The following is a 19,063-nucleotide window of genomic DNA, read 5'->3' on the forward strand; positions in this document are numbered from 1 at the left end:
AAACAAACAAACAAACAAACAAAACCCCAAAATTGTTAAACTGTGATTCTGAACCATGGCCTTGACTTCTAGGTCTAGACAAGCATGATCCCTTCTCACCTACTTTCTCTTTGGAATATTCTTCCCAACACTCTACACTTAGTAAGTCACTGCACAGTATTCATTCCAGAAATAAAAATATATTCTCAAGGAATGTTTCCTTGAGCTTTGAGACCTGGTCTTCCACTGGGTGTACTTTATCATATTCACCCAGTCGACCTTCCAGCAGTTATATTAATTTACATTTTGTAATAATTTGTATAGATGTATGCTTACAGGCTGTGTACTAGATAAACTATTTTTTCAAATTATGCCAAAGCTACGATGTACCTGGGATAGATTTTTAAATTTTTTAACGTTTATTTTTGAGAGACAGAGAGTGACAGAGAACGAGCAGGGGAGGGGCAGAGAGAGAGGGAGACACAGAATCTAAAGCATGCTCGAGGCTCTGAGCTGTCAGCACAGAGCCTGACACGGGGCTTGACCCCATGAACTGTGAGATCATGACCTGGGCCAAAGTTGGACGCTTAACCGACTGAGTCACCCAAGTGCCCCTTATCTTTTTTTTTTTTTAATGTTTATTTTCTTTTGAGAGACAGAGACAGAGTGCGAGCGGGGGAGGGGCAGAGAGAGAGGGAGACACAGAATCCGAAACAGGCTCCAGGCTCCAAGCTGTCAGCACAGAGCCTGGCACAGGGCTCAAACTCATGAACCAGGAGATCATGACCTGAGCTGAAGTCAGAGGCTTAGCCGACTGAGTCACCCAGGTGTCCCTACAACATGCACTTTTTTAATGTAGTGACATTCTGTATTTTGTGACTGGGATTCCAGTAGGAACTGGCATAACTTCAGTGAATGTATTCATTGGTGAAGCTGAGTTAGCAGGAAATCCAAAAGGCTGTATTATAACACTGGCAATAGTTTAACCCATCAAGATGAACGGCCCACTTTTTTTGATGGTCATGAAAATTATAAAAAGACAATGGCTACACTTCAAATTAAGGCCAAAAGGATTGGACTATAGTTAAAAGAGCTGGTAAGATTAGTGTGTTCCTGATGGTCCCTGGCAGCAATATCTGACCCTTTCTAAAGGAATATAGAAACTCACAATAATCTTTTATGTCTCCAAACATAAAGTGTGTTGTCTTCAGAGAAAAATTAATAAACATATTCTGTATTTTTGTTCCATGTGATGAATTAAAAGATCCTCTTCCATTGCTCTATTTCTCAATGTTAGTTCAGATAAGGCTTTTTGCATGATTTCAATCTTTTATTTTTTTTTTACCTGTATAGAAGTACAACTGGCAAATAAAATTATATTTAAAGTGATGATCTGATATATGTACACACTGACAAGGGAAGACTGAGGCTTTTGATTTGCAGATTTCAACTTCCTATTAGAAAAGTTTAAAATTTTTAAAAACAGAGACATGTGAATTTGTAAACTGCTGAAGAAATAACTTTGAAACAATGTTTTGACAGATGGAAGTTAGAGAAGTCTAATTGTGTTAAGCATCAAGAAGTATAGTTTATATACATGTCTGTACTGTACACATCTGGATTATTCAAGGGCAACTCATGATTTTTAATTATAGAAGTAATATTAAACTATATAAAAATATTAACACCGTGACTAATTTTTCAGCAAACAAAAGAGGTTAAGTGAACAGACTTAAAAAAACACATGTAATAAAAGCCATAATATCCTAACTGCATTCAAACTGCCTTCAATAACTAACTCAATTAATAAAATTCAGTATTAACATATATATTCAAAAATATGTTTTGTGTATTCAAGTTATCAGAGTCATGAGAGTCCTTAGATTTGGGAAATTCTTAAGAGGTTATGCACTGACTTGTTAGGATTACAAGTAAAATAACCCACTAGTATGCATGGGGATAAATAGAAGAACGACCATGAAAATGATAAATAATGATGGAGGATTGTGACAGGTTTAATGGGACTTAACAGTCTTATCCATGGACATATTGTAAACAGCCATTTACAATGGGATGTAAGTACGTATGAAAATATCAAAATGTACATTTAAAATATGTGCAGTTTGGGGCGCCTGGGTGGCGCAGTCGGTTAAGCGTCCGACTTCAGCCAGGTCACGATCTCGCGGTCCGTGAGTTCGAGCCCTGCGTCGGGCTCTGGGCTGATGGCTCAGAGCCTGGAGCCTGTTTCCAGTTCTGTGTCTCCCTCTCTCTCTGCCCCTCCCCCATTCATGCTCTGTCTCTCTCTGTCCCAAAAATAAATAAACGTTGAAAAAAAAAAATTAAAATATGTGCAGTTTAAGTTAATCATACTTAAACTCTTTGCAAAACATGTGTTTAAAACTTGCCACTTACTAGTCATTCTTATTGTTTTATTACCTATGTTCCTGAAGAGATTAGTGGGTACTGTATCAGTACTTTGGGAACAGAATATAATGAGAGGTTACTAGGAATATCTTACCAACTCCATGTTCAGTGACACCACTTTGGCGATTTGCATTTACCATAACGGGAGTGTCTATGCCAGGGATTGCCAAAGACTAAAACCTAGGCTTGATTTAATGTGTCGCTGAGTTAAGAAAGCAGAGATATATTAATGCAGATTAAACGTATAAATCTAGTGCATGTGGCTTTTCAATTATGAGGACAAAAAGTTGAGGGAGAAAAATCTGGTATTCAAAAACAATTGTTCCATGTAATAAATACATAAGTACATGAAAAGAAAATAGGTTAAGAGGTTACAAGCACACATTTTACCAAAGAAGATAAACAGATGATAAAAAGAATGCATGACAAATGTTCAACATCATGAAATACTTTGGGAAATGGAATTAAAACCAAAGTGGCTTATGGCTACACACTTATCTCAAGGGCTAAAATTTAAAAAGATAGACCATATCTAGTGTCAAGGTTCCCAGAGAACTAGAATTCTCATGTACTACTGGCGGGAAGGCAAAAGAGAGTAACCATTACAGATCACGGTTTCACATTTCTTAAAACACGAAGCGTTCACCTACACGGTAACAGTTTTAGTTACTATAACAAGAGTTATAACAAGAGAAATAAAACATATATCCACATAAAGAACTGAATGTAAATATTCATAGCAGCGTTTTTTGTAAACACCCCACGCCCAGAAATAACCTATCTGTCCAGAACAGATAAATGGATAAAGTCATTATTCATAGAACAGAACGCTACTCAACAATAAGAAATAAGCATCATTGTTGAATTTCAATAAGTATGCAGAATGAAGGAAACTAGTACAAAAAATATGCATATACTTAATAATGCCTATTTAAATTATAGAAAATACAAACTAACCTAATGTAAAGGAAAGAGAATTGATGGTTGCCTGGAAGGCTGGATAAGGCAGGGAGAGACACTATATGAGCACAAAGTAAATATATCATGACAAATATGTGCATTTTCATGAGTAATATGGTTTCATTACTTTATACATATGTCAGAGTTTACCAAATTGATAACATTAGATAAGTGTATTTTTTTGAGTGTCAACTATACAAATTATACCTTAACAGAGCTTTAAGAAGTGGTCCAAAATACAAGCCCAGATATCCTTTTTTAGGAAATTAGGTTGGCAACCCTATATGGACTCCACCATCTGTACCCTCATGCCCGGGGAGGGGCAGCCTTCCCTCAGTGGTAGCAAATATTGGCAGCATGAAGACTGCTCCCACCTGAATCTACAAGAATGATGGCTGGGTCACGAAAGACACATCCTTGGACAGCAGGTTCAGCCTTCTCTCTATCCTTCTTTTTCTGACTCTAGAGCAATGACCTGTTGAACAGCCCAGAGAGGCTATGAGAATCCACAAAACCTTTAGAATATTTAGTTCATCAATGACCTTGGCTACAAGAAATAGTTATGGAGGTCCTGAGAATTTCTGTACACATCAATCATATAAGTCACAGTTCTGGAATGTTTAGAAATGAACTTTTAGGTAAGGCACATTCCATCTAATTTACTGCAGTCTCCTTTATGCCCTATGAATCCATGTTTTTGTTCCAATTACAGTTCCACCTGTATTTCTAGTCTTACAGCAAATGACACTGAAATTTTGTACATCGTGGCACATGGCTCCTTTGCAGGACCTGGGGAAGAAGTCCCCTGAATATTGGTGGGAATTATGTGATATATACAGCAAACAAGAGAATATAATTTATGTTGTTCAAAGAAGCACAGGGAGGTTGTTACCACAAAGGTCTCCTCTTTCAGGTGACCCCTGACCTCCCCCCAAATCTCGGCACCAAGTTGCTAAGCACCACAAAATCCTGCAGTCTTTCTTTCAAAGCACTGGGCACCAATGCAAACTAGACCAATATTGGACAACTGCTATTTTCCACCATCATACCGTCCTTCCTGAAACACAGGAAGTATGGGATCCCCACAAAATTTGCTGGTCTCTACCTGCTGATAGATCACAATTCTGCTTTCAAATCACCTCACACAGTGAATACAACCACCAAAATCAAAGGTGCAGAAACAAAGACCTTGACCAAAAGAACATAAACCAACCCAATGTGTAGCAAGCAGTTCCCACGCTGGTGAATTAGAACCGGGAAGAATTCATCACAAGCATAATGTGAGAACAGCGTTCCTGAAAAGAAACAGGTCCTTCTTAACAAGGTGAGGATGGGTCCTCTGGACCAAAACTGGGTCAGGTCCACTCCTTAAAGTCAGAGAGAAAGGAATGAGGCTCTCCCTAAGCGCTCAGGCTATTCACAGTTTCCTCAGGCAAATGGGAAAACGGACGAGGCTAGCTTCTCTGCGTACTCTGGATGATGGCTGACCTACATTGTGCAGATGGGCCAGGTAGTAGAGGTGAATGCCCTCGGCCACAGAAGCTGGCAGTGACATAAATGCGGCAGTAGCGCTGGACAGGTGAAACCGTACAATGCATCCTCCTAAAGTCTTGCATGTACCTCAGACTTAGGAATCTCACAAAGTTTATGTTGAGATAAAAGATGTTTAAATTCAGGAAAATGTCTCTCACACACAGTCTCCTTTAGTGTTGTACACTGAATGAAGAAATAAAACATAACCAGCACAATTAAGGGTTTTCTCCAGTATGCACTCTCCGGTGTCTAAGGAGGTTAGATTTGCGGCTAAATGATTTCCCACATTCATTGCATTCATAAGGCCTTTCTCCAGTGTGAACTCTCTGATGTTGAATGAGGTCAGATTTGTGGGTAAAGGGTTTCCTACATTCATTGCACTCATAAGGCCTTTCACCAGTGTGACCTCTCTGGTGTTGAATGAGGCTAGAGCTTTGGCTAAAGGTTTTCCCACATTCGATACACACATAAGGCTTCTCTCCAGTGTGAACTCTCTGGTGCTGAATAAGGCTTGCACTTTGGCTAAAGGATTTCCCACATTCCCCACACTCATATGGCTTTTCTCCAGAATGAACTCTCCGGTGTTGAATAAGACCAGAGCGTTGCCTAAAAGATTTCTCACATTCATTGCACTCGTAAGGTCTTGTGCCAGTATGAATCCTCTGATGTTGAATGAGGTCAGATTTGCGGGTAAAGGATTTTCCACATTCACTGCACTCATAAGGTCTTTCTCCAGTGTGAACTCTCTGATGTTGAATAAGGATAAATTTGCGGCTAAAGGATTTCCCACAAACACTGCACCCATAAGGCCTTTCTCCAGTATGAACACTCCGGTGTCGAATGAGGTTAGAAAACTGTCTAAAGGACTTCCCACATTCACTGCACTCATAAGGTCTTTCTCCACTGTGAATTCTCTGATGTTGAACGAGTTCAGATTTGCAGCTAAAAGATTTCCCACAGTCACTACACTCATAAGGCATTTCTCTAGTGTGAACTCTCCTATGCCGAATGAGGTTAAAGATTTGTCTAAAGGATTTCCCGCATTTGCTGCAATTATATGGCTTTTCTCCAGTGTGAACTCTCTGGTGTCGGAAAAGGCTAGAGCTTTGTCTAAAGGATTTCCCACATTCACTACATTTATAAGGCCTTTCTCTAGTGTGAACTCTATGGTGCTCGATGAAGTTGGATTTGTAGCTAAACGATTTCCCACATTCACCACACCCATAATGTATTCCTCTAGTGTGCAGTCTCTGGTGGTGAATGAGTTTGGATTTGTGGATAAAGACTTTTCCACATTCACTGCATTCATAAGTCCTTTCTCCAGTGTGAATTCTCCAGTGTTTCCTGAGACCAAAGTTATGGGTAATTAGTTGTCCACATTCTCTGCATCCATAAGGCTTTGTACCACTGTGAATTCTCCAGTCTTTAATGAGGTCAGAAGTCTGGCTAAAGCATTTCCCACATTCACCACACTCATATGGCCTTTGTCCACTGTCAATTTGTTGGTGCCGCACCAATCTGTAGTTGCAGCTGAAGGTTTTCCCACATCTGCCACACTCATACAGCCCTTCTCCAGAGCAGACACTCTGATGCTGATCCAGTGCATGGTTGTGGCGGACAGCTTTTTCACATTCACAACAGCTGTAGTGACTTTTTCCACTGTGAAAGGCCTGCCCACTCTGGTTGCCCCTGTGTGGCTCCTCACTGTTGGGAGTGGTCTGGTGCTGCAGAAGTCCCGAGGTGGCTGGGAAGTCCTCGCCAACCTTCCTACAGGTGAAAGGCTGTCCTGACACAAAGATGTGGCAGCTCTTCAAACACGAGGCTCTGTCCACATCCCTTTTCCAGGGCTTCTCCCCACTGCCATGCCTCTGTTGCTGGTGAAGGTCTGCATGGAAAGAGAAACATCTCACACACGTGCCACCCAAGCATGGCTTCTGCCAAGGACATCTTGCTTGGGGCTCAGCATGGTGCAAGATATCCTTCGAGGTTGGGATACACATCTCACAGGGGTGGATCTTCTGGGTGGACGGACCTGCCTGAGAAGCCCTGAACTGGGACTCTCCTACAGACACAGTCTGCTCAGAAGGGGCCCCTTCATCTTCCGTCCCATGCCGACAACCTGAAAGTACAGAGGTGCTGACGAGATGCTGACTTGGTGAGAGGAGAGAGCTCCATTACCAAGGTGTACCAGACACAAGTTGGGTCCATGAAATTGCTGTGAGAACAAGGGAGCTGGAGGCAGGCTGAGGTAGGGGCGGCTTGACAGTACTGGGCCTCTGAAGAAACCTGAACAGAAGAAACCTCAACAGACAAAGCACAGAAGCATAGGGTGCACCACATGGAGGAGAAACTCCTGCCTCCTCACTCCTCCTTCAGTAGGACCTTGTCTGCTCGAGATGTGGGCATGCTGTGTGGGAAGGCTGGTTGTGTCCTGTCCCCCCAAAAATTCAAATGGAACTAAGTAGCTGGTTCAAGGACTATGTAAGGATATGTGCACACCTCATGACACCATGTGCAGGTCAATGTTGGAGAATATTGTAGAGGGAGCAGTGCAGAGGAACTGGTGGCCCATGGAGGCCACAAAGGTGGAAGGAGCCACGAGCCAGAAGTCTCAGATGAAATGACAAGTCAGCAAAGTGTTAAGTATGTAGAAGAAAAGGTAGAAACAATATGTGGCTAGTGGTACTTGCACCAAAATACCATTGAACACATGGCAGGTTCCTGGTATGATCTGAACACAGCCCTGAGGTCATGCCCACCTCCGGTTGCCACACACCAGGGCCAGGCCTCTTGTGAGACCATCTTGCCATGTCCACCCTGTGAAACAAGCAGTGTTTTTCCTGCACTCTCCACTGTGTAACTCCTTAGAACCTGAATGATGCAAGTCTTAATGAAAGACGCACGGTGAGTGGCCACCACTGGCCCCAGGCAACTTGTCATGCAGTAATATTCAGGAGAAAAATACTACAAAATACAGCTGAAGGAGGGTCTTAGCCCATGGTTCATGTAACCAAGAATAGCCCATGGTTCATGTAACGGCCATGACCTGGCACAGGCAGTCACACAGAACTGTTAGCTAGAGAAAGGGGGCAAAACTGGAGGCCATGGATCTGGAAACAGTCACCTGCCAGGGACAGGACAAGCAAGGTGGAATCCATTAAGTTCATTGCAAGACTCCAGATTCCCAGACCCTCCTCTGCACTTTCTGAGGCAACAGGTGTGAGGGATGATTAGGGAGTCCATTGCTCTGGTCACTATACACAGCTCAGCGCTGGCACCCACCACACACATAACAAGAAAGTGTGGAAATCAGATCCCATGATCCAGCTGTGGGAAAGACAGAGCTAACTCCGGGGGAGGGGGGGGGGCACGACATCACCTCAGAACACCAGGAGCAACGTAACAGTCTTACCCAGAGATGCTACAAGTGCAAAGGTCTCCAGCATCACGTCGCAGTACAGGAGTCTCTGAGTCTCGTCAAGGAGCCCCCATTCCTCCTGGGAGAAGTCAATGGCCACATCCTCAAAGTTCACATCCTGTCATAATGTGGACAGGTCACTCAATGATCAACATCTCTCCTAGGAGTCCAAGTTCATCATGCCCCCTGCCCTCCACATCCATCCTTGGCTCACTCTACTCCACGCCTCAGAGGAAGTATCAGGCCTCTCCTCACGTTCCCACTGATACTATGTCTTCTCACGACAACAGGCAGACGGGCAGAGAGAGGATATCTGAACTGTGGACCTGGCATGGTAGCCACCTTGCCTCTTGTCAAAGTAGTTGGTGTCAAATGAACACAGGTTAGGGAGAGAAGTTGGCTATACAAGGAGGGTGTGAATGCTGTGACTCTGGTCTTATCAGGCAATACCGCTAAAGTCCTCTGGATCATCCCTCCAACACGGAAAAATTGTGGCATTATCCTTCATCCTTACGACCTCAATTCCAGGCCCTGGGGTCATGCGTCCACACTCCCTCTCCGTGTGCACGTCACTCTTGGCACACCTCTCACAACTGCACTCCCACAACTCCTACCCATCACTACAGTCATCTCCTTGGCCTCTACTTGTCACTCAGCATATGTGGCCCAGTTTCAAACAGGATCAAATACTACTCCAGACTCTGATGGTCCCCACTGACAGACACAGCCTTGAGTCCTACTGCGAAGGCCTCCCTCCCTGTTCCTTGCTCCAACCCCACTACCTAAAAATGAAAGCAGATTTCAGATACCCATGGCTCTCCCCCACTTGTCCTGCATGCGCTTTATGTCCCCTCTCCAGTCACATGTTTCTTCTCTCCGTCTAACCTGCGTTCAAGACTCAGCTGCCCAGTGAGTCTCATAAATGACCACTTGTGCTCCTAAGCAAAGACACCAGCCTCACCTGAACACCTAAGCCCCCACCAGACACAACGAAATCCTGGTGAGTCTGCAGACGTGAATAAGCACCAGCCCCCATCTCAATGTCACCTTGTTTGAATTACTCCTATGCCTCCACATCTATCTCATGTCCACTTTTCCCCTGGAGTCCCTGGCCACATCCCAAACCATGCAGTCTCCCCTGCCCTCTCTATGATCGCTTCTCTCCCCATCTGTGTTGTGGCACCCACATCCCACAACCAGTGAGCCAGGCAGGAAACCTGGTCCTCAGGCCTACCCTCTTCTTCCTGGGCTCCTATTACCACTGTCATCCTGACCAGGAATCCCCATATTTTTTTTTTAATGATTTTTAAATTTATTTTTGAGAGAGAGACAGAGACAGAGCGCTGGGGGGGAGGGGCAGAGAGAGAGGGAGACACAGAATGCGAAGCAGGCTCCAGGCTCTGAGCCATCAGCACAGAGCCCGACACAGAGCTTGAACCCACGAACCGTGAGATCATGACCTGAGCCGAAGTCAGGTGCTTAACCGACTGAGTCACCCGGGTGCCCCAGGATTCCTCCTATTAAGTAACCTACAGCTCCTCCCTGGTCCGCACTCTCCACCACCTTTTGGAGAAGCCTACATCCTGACCTGTCCTGAAACATCTCATACCCTTAACAGACCGAAAAGAAATCTTCTGATGTCCCCAATGAAAATTACTCTTCCTAGCTTCCCCATCTCAGCCGATGGAGCTTCCATTCTCCCAGCTGCCAAAGCCAAAACTTCGTCACCTCTGAGCCCTACCTCTCTGTCCGTACCTCAAAATTAGAAAACCCAGGCAGCCACACCTCAAACACTGACACAGAATCCAGCCACTTCTCCCACCTCCACAGCCACCACCCTGCTCTGGCTACCATCACACCGGCCCAGACTACTGCAGTAGCCTCCTCCCTTACCCTCCCAGCACCACCATCACAACTGCACTCCTCTCCACGCTGCAGCCGCAGGGAGATCACCTGCCTTCACTGCTCCAATCCCTCCCACAGCACCGGACACCTGGGTGTCCAGACCTGACTCCTCCCAGCTCCCCTGAGGAACAAAGGTTACCCGCAGGTTCCCGAACTCTCCAAGCCTTTGCACGTCCTAGTACCTATGCCTGGGACCCCTTCCATATCTCACTGCACTGGTTGCCCAAAATAGGAACCACTCTGTAACTCTGGGCCTGGAGTTAGGACCCTGCGCTTGATGTCTCCTCCAAGTTCCCAGACCCGGCGACCGGAGGACTGGCAGAAGAGTCACAGCACACCATTATCCCAAAGCACGTGCGGGGGTGGGGTCTAGGGACGCCCTAGAATAAGCTCCACAACCCAGCACCCCTAAGCCAGGATCCAGGGGCTCAGGCGGCTAAGTACCTTAGCCCAGCGCAGGATCCGGAGACAAGACGAACGCGCTACTTCTGGGCTCCTGTTCTCAGTGCACTGTCGCCACTTAGGCGATCTTTACAGAACTCAACTTTCCTGCTCCTATCATCACCCCTCTTCCCGTCTGTCCCTCCTGTGAGCAGTTGCAGGAAACCTGTTAGAACCCGATCTCGGGCACCGTCCCTCTATTGTCCCCAACTCTTCGTGGCTCCCAGCGTCCCGAGAAAGAAGGTACAACTCCTAAGGCCTTCGCCTCACACTCTGTTGCCTGTGGACACAAAACAGAGCCTGGGCTTCCCCAGTGCTCCCGGCGCGGTCGCACCTCTAAGTCTCTGCACCGAGCGGCCCCTCCCCTTCAGCCCGCTCCCGCACCCCGTCACGCAGGTGCTCAGACCCGGGGTCCCCGCCCGCGAGAGCCTCCCGGCCCGGACACCGGGACCTGGGCCGCTGGGACGCGACCAGGCGCCCCGCGCTCGGTGGGGGAGGGCGGAGAGGGCCCGGGGATCGCGCGTTTACCTCAGCCGGGTCCCTACGCGCGGCCGCCGCCATCGGACTCTGTAGGCGGAGCGCAGCTGTGGGGCGCGGAGATCTCGATCCCAGGCCGTTGCGGGTCACCCCGAGGCCGCCGCCTCCAAGGCTCAGAGCCGCGTCTCTGCAGCCGGGAGAACGTCTTCCTTGCCTCATGGGGCGCCGACCCAGTTCTCCGGAACCTCTGAGTGAACTGACTCGAAGGAAGCCAAAATGACCGCCAAGAGGCAGACGCCGGAAGTCCCGCCCTAATCTGATGCGTCGCACGGAAATGCACCTGTTCTGGGCTTTCATTGGGTCAACTCCGCAACTCTTGGGCGCATTGCCGTTTGGGTAATGGAGTTTCCTCAGCTCGAGGGTCTAGTTCTTGACCTCCGCCAGTAAAGCTTTCCCGGTACCACGAGTGTCTCAGAAATAAGAGGACTTTAGCCTTCAGGGAACGGAAGCTGTTTATTCCTTTAAATTTTTGTTTTGTTTTGTTGTTTGTTTCTTTTGAGAGAGAGCAGAAGAGGGGCAGAGAGAGGGAAAGAGAGAATCCCAAGGAGGCTCTGCACTGTGAGGGCAGAGCCCGAGAAGAGGCTTCAACCCACCAACCCTGAGATCCTGACCTGATCTCAACCTTTCAATTATTCTCAAATGCTACAGATTTAAATATACACAGTCTCTTTCAGACTCAAAATGCATCCACTCTTAGCAACAATGTAATAAACATTTTCTTGCTATTCAAACGCATGTAGTCAGAAGGATTAGTCGATTTTGTAACTATGTATCTATAGTCAGGGCCATGACTTAGAAAGAAACAGTGATGTTTAGGCCGCCCTGGAAGTAGGGGACAAGGAGTTATTTCTGCAACTGGTTCCCACAGAGAACATCTTTCCTGCCTGTATTTTCAGTGATTGTGTGCAAATCACAAAGCAACAGTGTTTATCCATTTAGTATTTCTTCATTTCTTAAGATATAGTCAAATCCTTTACTACTCTGACATCTATCTCAAAGGGAGTGTAACTTATTAAATTCTGTTTTGTTATGTGACAGTTGTTATAGCATTCTCAGAGTGCATATGCAAAGGAAGGATCTGATTAAAAAAAAAAAAAGAGTTAAGCTGAACCCAATCTTGGCATCATGATTCTTTTTAATCAGTTTTGTCTTGGTGGACTGTAGTCTTTCTCATTGTAGTTTTAAATTATAATTTCATAATGACTAGGTTGCATAACTTTTCTAGGCTTAATGACCATTGATATATGTTCTTTAATGAATATGTTGTTCAAATATGTTGCCTATTTTATTTTTTGTCTTTTTTTCTAATTGATTTCTATGATTTCTTTTTTTTTTTTTAATTTTTTTTTCAACGTTTATTTATTTTTGGGACAGAGAGAGACAGAGCATGAACGGGGGAGGGGCAGAGAGAGAGGGAGACACAGAATCAGAAACAGGCTCCAGGCTCCAAGCCATCAGCCCAGAGCCTGACGCGGGGCTCGAACTCCCGGACCGCGAGATCGTGACCTGGCTGAAGTCGGACGCTTAACCGACTGCGCCACCCAGGCGCCCCCTATGATTTCTTTTGTGTATAGTCCTTCAGGTTAGATATTCACAAACTTGTTTCTACCACTCTGTGTTGCATTTTTTAAATTTGCATCCAAGTTAGTTAGCATATGGTGCAATAATGATTTTAGGAGTAGAATCCAATGATTCATCCCCTGCATACAACACCCAGTGCTCATCCGAACAAGTGTCTTCCTTAATGCCCCTTGGCCATTTAGCCCATCCCTCCACCCACAATCCCTCCAGCAACCCTCAGTTTGTTGTCTATATTTAAGAGTCTCTTATATTTTGTTCCCCTCCCTGTTTTTTATATATATTTTTGCTTCCTTTCCCTTCAGTTCATTTGTTTTGTATCTTAAATTCCACATATATGTCATATGATATTTGTCTTTCTCTAATTTCGTTTTGCATAATACACTCTAGTTCCATCCACATTTTTGCAAATGGCAAAATTTCATTCTTTTTGATTGCCGAGTAATACTCCATTGTGTATATACACTACATCTTCTTTATCCATTCATCTGTCAATGGACATTTGGGCTCTTTCCATACTTTGGTTATTGTTGATAGTGCTACCATAAACATTGGGGTGCATGTGCCCCTTTGAAACAGCATTCCTGTATCCTTTGGGTAAATACCTAGTAGTGCAATTACTGGGATGTAGGGTAGTTCTATTTTTAATTATTTGAGGAAGTTCCATACTGTTTTCCAGAGTGACTGCACCAGTTTGAATTCTCACAAGCAATGCAAAAGGGTTCCTCTTTGGGGCGCCTGGGCAGCTTAGTCGGTTAAGCATTCAACTTTGGCTCAGGTCATGATCTCGCAGTTCATGAGTTCGGGCCCTGCCTCGGGCTCTGTGCTGATGGCTCAGAGCCTGGAGCCTGCTTCGGATTGTGTCTCCCTTTCTCTCTGCCCCTCCCCAGCTCGCTCTCTCTCAAAAATAAATAAACGTTTAAAAAAAAAAAAGGTTCCTCTTTCTCTGCATCCTCACCAGCATCTCTCATTACCTGTGTTGTTAATGTTAGCCGTTCTGACAGCTGTGAGGTGGTATCTAATTGTGGTTTTGATTTGTATTTCCCTGATGATGAGTGATGTTGAGCATTTTTATTTTGAATTATTCCAGTGTTTTTAGGATTGTCTTTACTTTTCCTAGCAATTCCTCAATACTCCAATGTCTTGGTTAATAATCCTTTTATTAAATTTTCCCTATTCAAATTAATGTGGAGGTTATTTCCCTTGATTGAATCCTAACTATTAATGAATTGGTTCTGTCAGTAGCCCTAGTAGATAAACCCATGAGGATGCAATTTGGGAGTTGGTTTGGCCAAGCCCTTGGGCTTGAATGAAGTGCTGAACACCTAGCCAGTAGGAAATGGGATGCTAATGACCCGTGGTGTGCAGTGACATCATCATGAATCCATTACCTAGTGTTGATTATGACGAAGAGGCAGCACATGCCTTGCAGCACATGCCTTGAGATCAAGTGGGTGCTGCAATGAGTATTAAGGCAGTGATCGTAACTACAAAGACTATGGTCTGGGAAGGATTCAAGTTCATGTTATTGCTTACAAAGAGAAAATGGTAAGCTCAAGACCATTATCTCTCAACTCAATTCCCAATATGAGAAAGAGAAAATTTTTAGGGTAGCCCGAAAAGAAGCCCCGATTTCTGTAGCTGCAGCATTCCTATTGCTGAAAATCAAAGTATTAAATTAAGGGCTTGCTGAATTACAATGACTTTTGAATACACAGTTTCACAATGTTTCTCATGTGAAAGTTAGGTCATTGATTGATAAAGTGGGATTCTGACTCTTGGAACGGGGCCATCTGGTTGGATGCAAAGAAACCAACAATTTGGAACCCTAAGTCAATCTGAGTCTCTTTTACCAGGTGTGTGAAGAGACTAGCCTTCCTCTGTTAATATCACCTGGGCAGATGCCTATAAAGGAATGCCAAATCTCTACAAGACTCACCACAACAACCTAAAACTAGTATCAACTGAGCACGATCCAGGGAAATAAGAGGAAATAATGGACCAAGATGGATTGTGATATTTTGCTAGTATATACTATCAGAAACCTGGGGATCAAGTGTGGGTATGGGTTCTAGGACTATTTGACCAAGGGGGGGAGAATATATGAACAGATTGGACCAAAGTCATTGATATGGTGCAGTTACTAGAGATTCTGGATTTAGTGTGCTACCTCTTGCAGCTGGAGGTGACTCTAATATCCTACTTGTTGGATTGACTGGCTTGGATTCAGTGGTAGCCTATAGTTAAGGAGGCTGAGATGCTTGAGTTAGTCTGGCATGATATACAAGACAAAATTGAAAGGTTTAGGGATAGGACTGGATAGATCATGTGGAAGATATACATCTACATCTATATTAATCATGTTCTTTTTATTTTCTGTGTTTTATAATGTCGACAACTTAAGAGCCCTACACACTTGGAAGAGACTGCCTCTCCTAAGGATAGCTAATTCCTAGAGATACGAGAAACAACCTGTTCGGGAGCATGCCTTTCATATGCAAACCAACCAGTCCAAAGTCATAGCCCCAACCACTTCCTTTATCTAACTCTCAAACATCACACAATACTTCCCTTGCTCTGTATCAACGCAAGGCCAGGTAACAGACAATTAGGGACTACCCCTGTGCCCCAAAGCCTGATAGAATTATTCAAACTAGCCAATCCTAAGTGATTCACCGTATCCTGCCTTGCCTTTCGCATGGAAACCAAATGAGAGGTTTGCGCCCATGTTCTGTCTTCACGCCTTTGTTCCTTTTGACCAACACTGTTGCTACCCCATGTGGCCATGTGTGGCATGGCATGTTCCTGCTCTTGAGAATTTCTTTTTCAAGTAGGCTTCAGGCCCAGCGCGGAGCCCAATGTGGGGCTTGAACTCATGGCCCTGAGACAATGACGTGAGCTGAAATCAACAGCCATACGCTTAATCGACTGAGCCACCCAAGCGCCCCTCCTGCTCTTGAGAATTATAACTTCTTACAGAGGCATTAAGCTATGTGTGTCACCATCCCATCACTCCTATAAATTAAAACCCTGTGGGTATAATGGAACAGTGTGGGGAGAGTGGTGACTGATTCCGTGTTTCACAGAGGAGCACACCAAGGAGTAATTGTCCCCGGGTTACTAACTGGACCATCAAACAGCCTGCAGTGCCTGGAAAGGAACGTCTGGCTGGTGACCCACTTGCACTTTGGCTGCCAGTTCTTCTTTTCATCATTCTACTCTCAAATTTGATTAATGCTTTAGTTTGTGCATCATTGAAAACAAAGTAAATAATTTAATTTTTTCTTTCGTTTTTAAAAAATGTTTATTTTTGAGAGAGAGAGAGTGCAGGAGCAGGGGAGCGGAGGATACACAGGGGGACAGAGGATCTGAAGTGGGCTCTGAGCTAACAGCAGAGAGCCTGATGTGGGGCTCGAGCCCACGAACTGTGAGATCATGACCTGAGCCGAAATCAAGAGTCAGATACTCAACCCACTGAACCACCCAGGCGCTCCCCTTCCTTCCTTCTTTTAAATCTGTTTTGCTGGAACTTTTTGTAAAGAATTTTAGATTGGAATTTTAATAGCCTTTCTAAAGTCAAGAACCAAGCCAAATATTTGCCATCAGATTCACCTGCAATACCTGTAGATTTGGGTGAATTCCTCTCTTCTTGAGGTCACCCACATTTCTTGAGGTCCCTGCATCTGCCAGGAAGTGGCATTCTTTACTCATCTGGTAAGGCTGTTAGGAATTCTATAAGCAAGGTATCAGACCAACATTCCCAAGAAGATTCATTGGCTCCATAAGGCCAATCTGAGTTTCTTAAAGCTGTCTGGTCATACTTGAGTCTATGTGTGTCTCTCTTAAAGATGACATTCCCGGAGCACCTGGCTGGTTCAGTCAGTAGAGCACACCAGTCTTGATCTCGGGGTTATGAGTGCGAACCCCACATTGGTTGTAGAGATGACTTAAAAACAATAGCTTAAAAAACTGACATTCCAGTCAAGGCTTTGACATTCCAGTCCAAGCCTTGGTAATATAACCAATCTTTCCAATGGTGTCTTGTTACAAGAACAGATTCTCATTGAACTTACGCAAATAATTTATAATTGCCATAAAAGAAAGAATACTCACTGAGAGCTTCTGAATTCTGGAGGGTTACAGGTAGGGAGGAAAAGATAAATATGTTAATTTGATTACAAATTTCTGTAAGTTGTGGATCTCTTAAGAGAAAAAGTTTCCTTAAATCTGGGAAAGCAAACATTAGAGAACCAGCAATGCTTTGAGCAAGAGTCATTAAAAAAGATCATCATTTTCCTTAATTGATTAAGTTCCATGCTGTTACTTTTTGTTCTGTTTAAAAGTAGCTTTTTCATTAGTTCTGGAAATTCATAGTTTAGTCTGATGATCTTAAGGTTACCAGAAACCTGTATTTCTCAAAAGTCCTTTTCCTGAATCTCCTTGAAGCTGAAACATATTTTGCAAGAGCGTCAGAACAACAACTGTAAATGACACGAGGCAAAAAATGGACATGGCTAAAGACCTGATGAGAGCTCAGGTATAATGTAGTTGATAAGAAATTTTGATTATTTTTGTGACACACAGCATTTTAACAATTTGAACGTCAGGTGATGACAATGTACCAAGACATATTAAAACTTTAGGAATTGCCTATAATTTCCTTGAACACTTACAGTTATATTACCCACATAATATTATCTAAAGAGGTTTATCATTAGTTGTTTGACAATGCTTATAAACCAAATAAACCAAATAAACTAGATTAGTCAGTCAAAACACTTTATTTGGGATTTGAATTTCTGAGAATCTGTTAAAAATAAATGAATGAAGGAATGAACACACAGAAAGCCCCAGGATTGTCTTTCCTCAGCATGTGGGAGCCATTTCTTTAAAATGGAAAGATCTTGGAGCTCCTGGCTGGCTCAGTCAGTAGAGCGTGCAACTCTATATCTTGGGGTCATGAGTTCGGGCCCCACCTTGGGCATGGAGCCTACTTAAAAAAAAAAAAAAAGGAAAGATCTTGAGAGCTGTCATTTTGAAATGCAGACATCAAGGGAGATATTTGGCCTATCTCTCAGTTCCCGGAAAAAAGAGGACCCTAACCTTGGTGGGTGCCTTGTTACATTTCAAAAACTACTTCTTGTCATACAGATAAAACAAAGTTTGTTTTTCCTCTGCATAAACTCAACAAACTAACATACACGGTCACTCAAACTACAAAGGCAAAGTTGGGATAAACTATGGGCCAAATGATGCTGTCAAGTGCCCTTACTTGAGGACCAGAACTGTTTATCTTGAAAACATGCATGTGATGACAACATGCAATGATCAGAGGGGTTCTGTCTGCTTGTCGCTATAACAGAGTAAGATTTTTTCTACATGTCTTTCCAATTCTTAAGCTGATTTCTTGTGGTGCACATCACATTCCAGTTTAATACTTATTCAATAATGTGGTATATGAAGAAATCTATTTGGTCTTGGTTCCCTGCGCACTGTTCCTGGCACAGAGCTCCTACAACACTTGTTATCTCCTTAGTAATAGAACTATCTTGTGTCATTCATAACGGAGCCCACTTGTGAACACCCCTTAATTTATGTTAAAGACTTGTGTTGAGGTGGGGGCCCTAAATACAGTCAGAATGGGGAATGGTCATCAGAAACGAGAATTAGAGGGATAGAACTTGCAGCCCCACCCACCAATCTCCAGGAGAGTGTGCTGGAGGATAAAAAAGATCTATATATCCTTTTCGACATAGAGATCTGTAAAAACTCTTGAAAAGGAGACGTGAGGAGCCATCCATGAGGACAAAAGCTCCTGCACTGGGGACCCTACTGCACCTCCCCTATGAGTCCCCCTAGAGCGACTATAGGACATCGGGATACGTTCTGGGTCCCCCTATGTTCTTCATCTGCCTCTAAACATATTTCCCTGAGTTCTGTGAGCCACCCTGGCAAGACAATCCAGCAAGAGGAGGGGTCAGGGGATCTGCTCATTTACAGCCAGTCACTGTGAAGCACAGGTGACAACCTGGATTTGAGACTGGCATCTGAAAGGCACAGTCCTGTGGGATCTGGTAAAATCTTCAGCTAGATAGAGACAGAATTAATTCCTTGGCAGTGTTGATGAATACACATATCAAATACGAGTGCGGAGTGGATCTGTAGGCGGGGGAAGATTGTTGTATGTCCCCACCAGTCACCATCACACATGCCTGCAGGAGAAAAGCCTCATCACCTGTGTCACCACTATCTAGCTAGTGTGCACGATTATGGGCCAGTGTGACCGGT

At 44.2% G+C, this 19,063-nt stretch overlaps 1 protein-coding gene across 1 annotated transcript in view; it reads right to left on the reverse strand.

Moving 5' to 3' along the window:
• Positions 1–2,276: 2,276 nt before the first annotated feature.
• LOC124522779 (zinc finger protein 154-like) overlaps positions 2,277–19,063 on the reverse strand; it is a 33,101-nt gene continuing 16,314 nt past the window's right edge. Inside the window, exons 1-3 of the mRNA XM_047094396.1 lie at positions 11,189–11,361; positions 8,309–8,432; positions 2,277–6,781 (exon numbers count right to left, since the gene is read on the reverse strand). Of these exons, the coding sequence (XP_046950352.1) occupies positions 5,112–6,781; positions 8,309–8,432; positions 11,189–11,356 (1,962 nt within the window). The 5' untranslated portion in view covers positions 11,357–11,361 and the 3' untranslated portion in view covers positions 2,277–5,111. Of the gene's footprint in view, positions 6,782–8,308; positions 8,433–11,188 lie in introns of the transcript that reaches the window.

Source organism: Lynx rufus, unplaced genomic scaffold (assembly GCF_022079265.1).
Source record: "Lynx rufus isolate CCGP_SWC_20201006 ecotype Redwood Valley unplaced genomic scaffold, mLynRuf1.p SCAF_39, whole genome shotgun sequence".
NCBI classification, from domain to species: Eukaryota; Metazoa; Chordata; class Mammalia; order Carnivora; family Felidae; genus Lynx; species Lynx rufus.